The sequence below is a fragment of the Hylobates moloch genome, unplaced genomic scaffold, assembly GCF_009828535.3.
Source record: "Hylobates moloch isolate HMO894 unplaced genomic scaffold, HMol_V3 SCAFFOLD_4, whole genome shotgun sequence".
Taxonomy (NCBI): domain Eukaryota; kingdom Metazoa; phylum Chordata; class Mammalia; order Primates; family Hylobatidae; genus Hylobates; species Hylobates moloch.
Window position 1 is genome coordinate 99,772,526 of NW_026652279.1, and position 12,129 is coordinate 99,784,654.

The 12,129-nt window shown below is 40.6% G+C and overlaps 1 protein-coding gene across 8 annotated transcripts in view; it reads right to left on the reverse strand.

Moving 5' to 3' along the window:
* Positions 1–12,129, reverse strand: part of ZMYM5 (zinc finger MYM-type containing 5) — a 96,806-nt gene that overhangs the window by 75,207 nt on the left and 9,470 nt on the right. For all 8 annotated transcript variants that reach the window (XR_009213222.1, XM_058437782.1, XM_058437781.1 and 5 more), the window contains 2 exons: positions 9,779–10,277; positions 9,445–9,538 (listed from right to left, as the gene is read on the reverse strand). Coding sequence is in view for 7 of the 8 variants with exons in the window: in XM_058437782.1 (XP_058293765.1) it covers positions 9,445–9,538; positions 9,779–10,267 (583 nt within the window). In the remaining variant the exon portion in view is untranslated. The remainder of the gene's footprint in view (positions 1–9,444; positions 9,539–9,778; positions 10,278–12,129) is intronic.

Consider the following 12,129-nt stretch of genomic DNA (forward strand, 5'->3'; position numbering starts at 1 on the left):
CTCTGTCTCAAAAAAAAAAAAGCTTTCAACATTCACCTGTTTTTCAGCATCACCTTTAACCTGAAAGTTTTTCTAACATTCTCTCCAGAATTGTAGATTAAATCTTATTATCTAAAGGACACAGTTCTATAATTTTTGTCCCTCAAAACAGACCTTCAGAGAACTCAGGAATGTTGTAAATTCATCCATACTTCATAAACAATAGAAACTCATTGACCTATATCATAAGCAAAATAATTTAAAAGCAGTTATCACGACCTTTTGCTCCATTTATTAAGTGTCAAACAAGTCATTCAGTACATTTAGTCTTTCTATTGAAGTGGTTTTTTTTTTTTTTTGGAGACAGAGTTTCACTCTGTCATTCAGGCTGGAGTGTGATCTCAGCTCACTGCAGCCTCCATCTCCTGGGTTCAAGCGATTCTCCTACCTCTGCCTCCCAAGTAGCTGAGATTCCAGGCGTATACCACCACGCCCAGCTAATTTTTGTATTTTTAGTAGAGACGAGGTTTCACCACGTTGGCCAGGCTGGTTTGAACTCTTGATCTCAAGTGATCCACCCACCTCAGCCTCCCAAAGTGCTGGGATTACAGGTGTGAGTCACTGGGCCCAGCCTTCAGCTACTTTTTTGTATTTTAGTAGAGACAGGGTTTCACCATGTTGCCCAGGCTGGGCTCAAACTCCTGAGCTCAGGCAATCCGTCCGCCTTGGCCTTCCAAAGTGCTAGGATTACATGAGTGAGCCACCACGTCCAGCCTGGTACAATTTTTAAATCACAAATATGTCAGGTGAAGAGAAAATATCTGAAATGGCCAGGCACAGTGTTGTGGGCCTGTAGTCCCAGCTACTTGGGTGGCTGAAGTTGAAGGAAGTTGAGCCCAGAAATTCAAGACCAGCCTAAGCAACATATGGAGACCCTGTCTCCACCCCTGGACCAAAAAAAATCAAATATAGTTTTAAATTAATGAGATAAAGGGATGACAAGAATAAAAATAAATCCAAGAGTAATCAAAACCTATTTCAAACAACATTGGTAATTCTCAATTATGCCTACAATTTGAGTGAAATGATAGTATAGTAGCTAACTATAGATTTTGTTTTTTGAGACAGTCTTGCTCTATTGCCCAGGCTGGAATGCAGTGGTGCAATCTCTGCTCACTGCAACCTCCACCTGCCGGGTTCAAGCGATTCTCCTGCCTCAGCCTCCTGAGTAGCTGGGATTACAGGTGCTTGCCACCACGCCTGGCTAATTTTTAAATTTTCTGTAGAGATGGGGTGTTGCCATGTTGGCCAGGCTAGTCTCCAACCCTGGCCTCAAGTGATCTACCCGCCTCGGCCTCCCAAAGTGCTGGGATTATGGGTGTGAGCTACCGCACCGGAATGTTTTTGTATAGTGAAGTATCAGTCTATATTATGATTCTATACTGAAAAACATCTATTTACCCAAATGCACAATGTTAATTTACTTCAGAACGTGAAAAATGGTCTTGAAGACTAAAACATAAAATATATAGCAAGGCTTCTAGTTTTAAGCTCCATGAAAGAGCTTTTATTTATATAAGATGGAATTCATGCTTATATAAACATGAATGACATCTAAAACAAGCAATAAATATCTAAAATGTAAGAAATTATTATAAAACAAATAAAGAGTGAAAGAAATAAAGAGGCATGTTATGGTGGCTCATGCCTATAATCCCAGCACTTGGGAGGCCAAAGCAGGTGAATGGCTTGAGCTCACAAGTTCGAGACCAGTCTGGGCAACATGGAGAAATCCTGTCTCTACAAAAAATACAAAACTTAGCTGGGCACAGTGGCACACGCCTGTAATCCCAGCTACTAGGGAGGCTGAGGTGGGAGAATGGCTTGAACCTGGGAGGCGGAGATTGCAGTGAGCTGAGATTGCACTACTGCACTCCGTCCTGGGTGACAGAGTGAGACTCTGTCTCAAAAAAAAAAGGGGGCCAGGTGTGGTGGCTCACGCCTGTAATCCCAGCACTTTGGGAGGCTGAGGCGGGTGGATCACAAGGTCAGGGGATTGAGACCATCCTGGCTAACATGGTGAAACCCCATCTCTACCAAAAAATACTTAAAAAATTAGCTGGATGTGGTGGCAGGTGCCTGTAGTCCCAGCTACTCGGGAGGCTGAGGCAGGAGAATGGCGTGAACCCAGGAGGCGGAGTTTTCAGTGAGCTGAGATCGCCCCACTGCACTCCAGCCTGGGTGACAGAGTGAGACTCCGTCTCAAAAAAAAAAAGAAAAAATTAGCTAGGTGTGGTGGTATGCATACCTGTAATCCTAGCTACTTGGGAGGCTGAGGTGGGTGGATGGCTTGAGCCTGGGAGGTGGAGGTTGCAGTGAGCCGAGATTGTGCCACTGCACTCCAGCCTGAGCGAAAGAGCCAGACCTTGTTTCAAAAAATAAATAAGTAAAAGTAGACTCAAAAGGATGATTTTCAATGGACATTATTTCAAAGTCTTTGACACCTTCATTGCTTTTAACACAATCTAGAGATTGCAAGTGTTCTATGTTGTCTCAGGTTTAACTATTAATAAGACATGTACATAGTAACAAATGGGTGACAGATGTGAATTTGAGAAAATTCATTAAAAATTTCAAATATATTTGTCAATGGTCAATGATATGCAAATTATGATGATACCACCTTTCAGTTTAGCAAGCTTTAAATAATAACACCTACTGTTAAGGAGTGTTTACAGTATAAAAAAAGAACTCTTTTTTTTGAGATGGAGTTTCACTCTTGCTGACAGGCTGGAGTGCAGTGGCGCAATATCGGCTCACTGCAACCTCTGCCTCCAGGGTTCAAGCGACTCTCCTGCTTCAGCCTCCTGAGCAGCTGGGATTACAGGTGGCCGTCACCACGCCAAGCAAATTTTTTGTATTTTTAGCACAGACGGGGTTTCATCATGTTGGCCAGGCTGGTCTGAAACTTCTGACCTCAAGTGATCCACCTGCTTCGGCCTCCCAAAGTGCTGGGATTATAGGCGTGAGCCATCACACCCCACTGAAACTCTTATGCTGCAAGAAAAGTAACACAATTTGGTGGTAGGGGGAATTTTGTATTAACCATCACATGCTTTAAAAATATGTTGACATCTTGAATGCAAATCTACTTCTAAAAACTTTTCAAGAAAATGAGGGTGCCAAACTTAGAGATGTTTATGAGAAACAGTTTGTAATTGCCAACAGTAGAAACTACCCCAAATAACAAACTACTAAATGACATATAAACATTAACAGATAATTATATTTAATATGATCTAACAATATAATGATATGTCCAATGCTTCCCTGAGGTCAAGAACAAAACAAGGTTTTATAGTCTACTTGTATTCAGCCTTGTATTAGAAAAATAAACAAAAGGGAATGTGTGAAGTCAAACTATTTCCATAGTAATACCAAGATTTATTGCTTTTTGTACTACGTGGCATTTGCATTAATGATGGAAATGCAAAACCTCTGGCAATGGAACTAAACCGTACTAGCAGTTTTCACTAGTATGCATTTGGTCACCTTCACTTACGAATGTTATCCTAACACCAACTGGTATATATGGAAAACAATTCTGATGCTAATGTACTCAGAATTAGCATCAGACCGTTTAAAGGCCTGGTTCTCAACAAGACTGCCCTCACTTCAGATACCAGCTGCACTTCTAATCAACTGGCCACAAATCTGGGAGGGGTTCCCAAGGTTGGATAATTTGTTAGAAAGACTCACAGAACTCAGGAAAAGCTCTATATTTACATTTACAGTTGTTTGTTGTTTTCTTAAACAAAGGATACAAATTAGAAACAGCCAAATGAAGAAGCTCATAAGGCAAGGTCTGGGAGGGTCCCAAATGCAGAATTTCTGGGCCAGCTAGTAGCATCACCTGCCTGGCACATTGATGTGTTCACCAACCAAAAGGCTGCACTAGCTTCAAAATCTATAGTAGTTTTATTTGGGTTTCATTACGTAGGCATGACTCATTGGCCATATGACTGAACTTAGCTCCAGATCCCCTCCTCTCTCAGACTTTGGGCTGGCTCAAAGACCCAAGTTTCAATCCTATAGTTCATCTTTCTGGTGTCTAGACCCCACTGTGAGTCATCTCATCTCTCAGCGTAAATTCAGGTATAATCCAAGTAGCTTATGAATATAGCAAAGATACTTGGAAATTTTAAGGATTTAGAGTCTCTCTTCCAGGAACCAGGGACAAAAATCATTTTTACTACAGATGTCTTTGGTGAAACAGTAAAAGTTATTAATAATTTCACTAAATTTTAGCCTTTGACATCTTAATTTTCTGTATGACAAACTGGGTAGTATGCATAAAGCATTTGTTTCATACCAAAGTACAAAGGTTATCTTATTGAAAAGCAGAAAAGTGCTTGCACAGTTGCTGGACTATAAGCTGAACTAGCCATTTTTCACGGAATACCATTTTCACTTGAAAAAAATGATAAACTATGACTACTGGAGACATTTTCTTAAAAATAACTCAAAAGAGTCCACCACTTCAAGAAAACTGAGAGTATTTGTTACTGATGAGAAAATATGAGCTTTCAAGTGAAAAATCAGAATTTTTGAAAACTTGGGGCATATGTTCTCAGGACCTCCTGAGGGCTGTGTCACTGTCCAAAAAAAAAAAAGGGCCAATTTTTGGAAGCCTGTATCCACCACCATGAACTTGACAGCTTCCTAAAGTGTCAACATTTAGGATCTGAGTGAACCAATATTTTCCAAATAACCAATGCACAATGTTATTAATACAAAGGTTAAAAATCCATTCAAAATCAATAGATTTTAAACTAATAGACCAGTCTGTACCAATACAGTCCCCCCCGCCTTTTTTTTTTTAAAGAAAAAAAAAAAAACTAGCAGGGTGTTATGGCATGTGTAGTCTCAGCTACTCAGGAGGCTGAGGTGGGAGGATAACTTGAGCCCAGATGTTTGAGGCTGCAGTGAGCTATGATCATGCCACTGCACTCTAGTCTGGGAAACAGAGTGGGATGCTGACACATAAAAAAACTAAAAATAAACAGTATGAAAAAAATTTTTTGAGACAGCCTTGCTCTGCTGCCCAGGCTGGAGTGCAATGGCATGATCTCAACTCACTGCAACCTAGGCCTCTCAGGTTCAACTGATTCTTGTGCCTCAGCCTCCCCAGTAACTAGGACTACAGGCATGCACAACCATGCCCAGCTAGTTTTTGGCATTTTTAGTAGAGATGGGGTTTTGTCATGTTGGCCAGGCTGGTCTCGAACTCCCAGCCTCAAGTGATCTGCCTGCCTTGGCCTCAAAAAGTGCTGGGATTACAGGCATGAGCCACTGCACCTGGTGATGAAAACTTAATTACATGGTTGCAAATCCCACATTGTAACAACTTCTAAAACTACTAATTGTCAAGTTTTGGTGCTGCATCAAAAGAAAACTATCCACATCTAAAAAGACATTGAAAATAGTCCTCCCTTCTCCAACCACCTATCTATGTGAGGCCAGATTTTCTTCTTATACTTCAAGCAAAACAAAATACTGCAACAGACTCAATACAGAAATACATATGAGAAGCTAGATATACCTGTCTTCCATTAAGCCAGATTTTAAAGAGATTTGCAAACATGAAAGACAATGTTACTTTTCACTAAATTTCTTTGAAAATAGTTATTTTTCATTACAAATGTTATTTATGTTATATAATGGGTAATTATTGTGAAATGAATAGTTTTAACTTTTTTCTTTTTTTTTTTTCTGCGAGACGAGACGGAGTCTCGCTCTGTTGCCCATGCTGGAGTGCAGTCGTGTGATCTTGGCTCACTGCAACCTCCACCTCCGGGGTTCAGGTCATTCTCCTGCCTCAGCCTCCCGAGTAGCTGGGACTACAGGCACCTGCCACCACGCCCGGCTAATTTTTTTTTTTTTTGTATTTTTAGTAGAGACGGGGTTTCACTGTGTTAGCCAGAATGGTCTCGATCTCCTGACCTCGTGATCCGCCCACCTCGGCCTCCCAAAGTGCTGGGATTACAGGTGTGAGCCACTGCGCCCGGCCTAGTTTTAATTTTTCTTAAGATTTTATCTTATTTTATTTTTTGAGACAAAAAAATTTCTATCGCCCAGGCTGGAGTGCAGTGGCATGATCTCAGCTCACTGCAACCTCAGCATCCTAAGATCAAGCAATTCTCATGCCTCAGCCTCCCAAGTAGCTATGACTACAGGAGCATGCCACCATACCCAGCTAATTTTTTTTTTGTTTTTTTGTATTTTTGGAAGAGACGGGGTTTCACCATGTTGGCCAGGCTGGTCTTGAACTCGTGACCTCAGGTGATCCGGCAGCCTTGGACTCTGAAAGTGCTGGGATTACAAGTGAGAGCCACCACATCCGGGTAATTATTATTTTTTGAGACCAGGTCTCACTCTGTTACCTAGGTTGGGAGTGCAGTGTTGTGATCATAGCTCACTGTAGCCTCAAACTCCTCGGCTCAAGTGATCCTCCTGCCTCAGCCTACGAAAAGTGCTGCAATTACAGATGTGAGCTACTACGTCCATCCATTATTATTATTTTTTAAAGACATTAGGTCTTGCTATGTTGCCCAGACTGGACTCAAACTCCTGGGCTCAGATGACCCTCCCACCTCAGCCGCTTTGTTTTCTTTTGAGACAAGTCTCACTTTGTTGCCCAGGATGGAGTGCAGTGGAGTGATCTGGGCTCACTGCAACCTCTGCCTCCCAGTTTCAAGTGATTTTCCTGCCTCAGCCTCCTGAGTAACTGGGACTACAGGTACATGCCACCATGCCTGTCTACTTTTAAATTTTTTTAGTAGAGATGGGGTTTCACCATGTTGGCCAGGCTGGTCTCAAAATCCTGACTTCAAGTGATCCACCTGCCTTGGCCTCCCAAAGTGCTGGGATTACAGGTGTGAGCCACCATGCCCAGCCCCACCTCAGCCTCTTGAATAGCTGGGACTACAGGTGCATGCCACTATACCTGGCTAAAGCTTTAATTTTTAATATATCTAATAATAGAAATAAAAGAAACCTCTGGGGTCTTCATTTTAAGAGTGAATCTCAGACCAAAAAAAATAAGTACCCTATGGAAAAAATAAAAAATGTAAACATACATATTTATTGTAGCTTCAAAACAATGAAAAAGCATGCAAATGATGAAAAAAATACATTGGGGAATGAGTACTTCAGACAAATATTTTGTGGTTACTAAAACTTATATATACATATTTTTAGAGACAGAGTCCCACTCTATTGCCTAGGCTGGAGTGCAGCGGTAGGATTAAAGCACAATGTGACCCCAAACTCCAGGTCTCAAGTGACCCATCGCAGCCTCCTTAAGCGCTGAGTTTACAGGTGCACGTCATGGCACCTGGCTAATTTTTTTTTACTTTTTATAGAGATGAGGTCTTCGCTACGTTACTGAGGCTGGGTTCAAACTCCTGGCCTCAAGTGATCCTTCTTCCTTGGCCTCACAAAGCGATGACATTACAGGGGTGTGCCACTGCACCCAGCCTATACTTTTATAATGACATAAAATCTTAGCATTTAGATTAACTAAATCAGCAGGATACAAAACAATATAAAAAGTGCTCTAAATTATATTTTTAAAAACCAAAGAGTGAAAGCAAACAAATCAAAATCTTCATAGTGTTCATATTATTTCTAGTTACTGGGGTAAGGAGACATATTTTCTGATTTCTATGATTTTTTTCTAAATATTCTATAATAATCACATAGTACTTCGTAACTAGAAGATAAGATTAATTTTTAAAATAAGGAAAAAAGTTGGCCGGGCGTGGTGGCTCAGGCCTGTAATCCCAGCACTTTGGGAGGCTGAGGTGGGTGAATCACTTGAGGTCAGGAGTTTTGAGACCAGCCTGGCCAACATAGTGAAATCCCATCTCTACTAAAAATACAAAAAATCAGCTGGGCGTGATGGCACACGCCTGCAATCCCAGCTACCTGGAAGGCTGAGGCCCGAGGATCACTTGAACCCAGGAGGCAGAGGTTGCAGTGAGCCGAGATCATGCCACTGCATTCCAACCTGTGTGACAGACAGACTCTGTCTCAAAAAAAAAAAAAGGGAAAAAGCACTATTTTCCTGAAAGCAACAACATGATTAGGTTCTCAGGTTCTCGTTACTTTTCAGTCCTTTCCTAAAATTCAACAGGCTATAAACACTAAAATGGTCAAAAAAAAAAAAAAATACCAACTCTCCTCCAAACCCCTCACAAGTCACATAAAAGCAACAAAAAGGCATTGCTATTTAAAAAAATAACTTGTTATATTTTAATTATATCAGAATAGGACTATCCATATAAGTTCTAAAAATACAGTTCCTTAATTTAAAGGCAAGAAAGTTTTCCAACTTTCAGAATTAAACGACTAATAAAACGCCGATTTAAAAACTATAATCAGGCCAGGCGCAGTGGCTCACACCTGTAATCCCAGCACTTGGGGAGGCTGAGGTGGGCAGATTGCCTGAGGTTAGGAGTTTGAGACCGGCCTGGCCAACATGGAGAAACCCTGTCTCTACTAAAAAGACAAAATTAGCTGGGCGTGGAGACGGGCGCGCCTGTAATCCCAGCTACCTGGGAGGCTGAGGCAGGAGAATCAGTTGAACCCGGGAGGCAGGGGCTGTAGTGAGCCGAGATGGCGCCACTGCACTCCAGCCTGGGCAAAAAGAGCGAAACTCTGTCTCAAATAAATAAATAAAAACTAAAACCAGGGATAAAAACAGCCTAAAATTAAAAGCTTAAGCAAAAATTGAAATTTTAAATAATTATAAATAAAATAAAACCCAATCATTATATATTACTTTGTTCTTTCATTTCACTGTATCTTTATCCTTTGATTTTTATATAAAGAAAGAAGGCTAAAGAAGGTAAAGTATTTCAATTAAAATATTTTAGATGTAAATCATACTGGATAAAATAGATTAAAATCTCAAAATTTCAGAGACCAAGTAGACCGTACAGTTTTATTAAGTAAAATATTCTATCTTAATATGAAAGTCAAAGGCTGGGAGTGGTGGCTCATGCCTGTAATTCCAGCACTTTGGGAAGCCAAGAAAGGTGGATCACTTAAGGTTAGGAGTTCGAGACCAGCTTGGCCAACATGGTGAAACCCCGTCTCTACTAAAAACACAAAAACTAGCTGAGTGTGGTGGCAGGCGCCTGTAATCCCAGCTACTCAGGAGGCTCAGGCAGGAAAAAAAGAATCGCTTGAACCTGGGAGGCGGAGGTTGCAATGAGCTGAGATCGCACCATTGTACTCCAGCCAGCCTGGGTGACAAGAGCGAAACTCAGTCTCCAAAAACAAACAAACAAACAAACAAAAAACAAAGTCACAGAATGTGAATAAAATAGATATGAGCACTAAAAAGAACGGCCAGAGGTTTATTTACTTGAGGTAGAAATAATATCACTTACTGCTTACCAGGACTATGATGAGTTGCAAATTCTCCATTCTGAAATAAGTCTCCTGCCACATTCATTCTACCAGGGTTAAAAGGTCTTACTCCGGTCTTGGTCTGTGGAGTTAAAGATGGGGTGTACGTTTGTATATTAACACCAAAATTACTTGACTGACGTCCTTTAGCGACATCTCCCAAGTTGGTATTCTATAGTGATGTTTTATATGTAATCATTATGTTCACATCTTGCCCAGCATTCACAGAGCTTATACCTGTTTCTAAGGTTGTAACATTAGTAATAACGTATTTCAGAGTCAATTCTGTAGTGATACCACTATTACCCATTCCTGCATTTACCTTACTTCTTGAAAGACTGGAAGAGGAGAAATCCAAATCTTTGGTTTTGCTTTTAGTTCCAGGAAGTCCCCATTCAATAAAACAGGAAGAATTTTTCTCTGCTCCTCCATTTGTTTCTATGTCCTCTTCATCATCAATAACAATTGTCTCACTTATATTTCCTTTCTGAGACGCCAAATCTCTTGAAGGAGGAGGAATTACAGAATAATTTCCTTGTGGCTTTTCATTTTTTGATGATGCAAATATGAAGTTTCTTTGATCAGCTATTGCTGGAGCAGAAATTGAAGGAGGTTGTATAGATTCAATAAACACAACATCATCATCATCATCATCTTCCGCTGGTGAGTTCCTAGATCTACTGACTAAAGGACAAGCTGGGTGACCAAATGAATCCCCTATGTCCATGAGACTAGTTGCCATGGCCATATTCCCTAATACAGCAGGAGTCTGTTCAGTCAGTTCTAATCCTCCCACTGAACATTTATCCATGCCAATGAACCTGTAGAGACAGAAAAAAAAAGTTCTAGTATGTTGTAGTTTTTGCATTTTACTACAATAAAATAGAAGAAGTAAATTTTTCAAATGATTTTTTGTGATCCCTGATATCCATTCTGTTTTTCCTCTACTGTTAACTAATGTTTACTTCAGAGTTTGATGGAAATTAATTACATAATTTTGGTAGTCCTTTAAAAAATTCTAATCAATTTATAGTACTCACTTTAGTCACTCTTTAGAGTGAAAAAATGCCTTCCTTTGAATTACAAAATAGTAACAAAATAATTAAAGTAAATACCAATAACTTAGGGTCCTAATATAATCACTTATATTCCATATGTTTTATTTAATACAGCATTTATGATATGGCCCTATTTCCCAAGTGTCTCCTGCCATTGTTTTCTTTCCAAAATCTCTTCTTCCAAAATAATTATGTAATTATCTTTATGCATCTTTTTTGTCCTTGTACAGAAAGCATTAAGTCCATTTATGCCAGATATTATGCAATGGGCTTTTTACACAAAGTAAAATTATCAAAACTCCATGATCGTAGGTATAATTTACTCTTACAGTTCAAGAAATTGAGGCTTAGGGAAGCTAACTAAATTGTTCCAGATAACACTGGGAGTAAGACTTAAACTCAGGGCTCTAATGCTAGGCCCCAAATTCTTTTTCTTTTGAGAGAGGGTCTCACTCTGTTGTCCAGGCTGGAGTGCAGCTGTGCCATCCTGGCTCACTGCAGCCTTAAATGCCTGGGTTCAAACAATCCTCCCACCTTAGCCTCCCAAGTAGGTAGGACTACAGGCTCTTGCCATCACAGACCAGCTAATGCTAATGTTCCATAAATTTCTTGGAGAGAGGAGGTCTCACTACATTGCCCGGGCTCATCTCAAACTCCTGGCCTCAAGCAATCCTCCTGCCTTGGCTCCCCAAAGTGTTGGGATTACAGGCATGAGCCATGGTACTTGGCCTAGCCCCAAATTCTTAACTTGTTAACACTCAACATTTTGTATACTTACTATGCACTAAGCTATGATGAAGGAAAGAATCTAGCAGAGAGACAATAGTTGAAAAATCTGGAAGTGAGTAACTAATGAAACACTGGTGGCTCTTAAGCAGATGAGATAAGGACACGTGCACAGGTGGTAATGAAATTGATCATGTATAAGAATCACCTCTATCTCAACTGAAAGAAGGCAAAAGTGTGATCAGAATGTCATGTAAGTATGCAGAAACAATACATGGGATTATACATGCTGGCCTCAATTTTCAATTTTTTTTTTTTTTTCTTTTAGTAGATGAGGTCTCACTATGTTGCCCAGGCTGGTCTCGAACCACTGAGCTCAAGTGATTCTCCCATCTAGGCCTTTCAAAGTGCTGGGATTACAGGAATGAGCTACCACAACAGCTCTGGCCTCAGTTTTTTTTTTTTTCTTTTGTGAGACGGGGTCTCACTCTGTCACCCAGGTACAGTGACGTCATTTCAGCTCAATGCAACCCCCACCTCCCAGGATCAAGTGATCCCCCCGCCTTAGCTTCCTGAGTAGCATGCCTGGCTAATTTTTTGTATTTTTGCTAGCGACAGGGTTTCGCCATGTTGCCCAGGCTGGTCTCAAACTTCTGGGCTCAGCCTGCCTCAGCCTCCCAAAGTGCTGGGATTATAGGTGTGAGCTACCAGGCCTGGCCTCTGGCCTCAATTTTCTGAGTAGAAACTTGAGAGCGAAAGGGGTGGGAATTTTACAGGTGTTGAATGATTAAGAAAACACACTTCATAAAGCAGTCATCACTCCATTTTATTTTAAACATCTCATATTGAAACACGCTTTTTTTTTGGAGACAGAGTCTCGCTCTGTCGC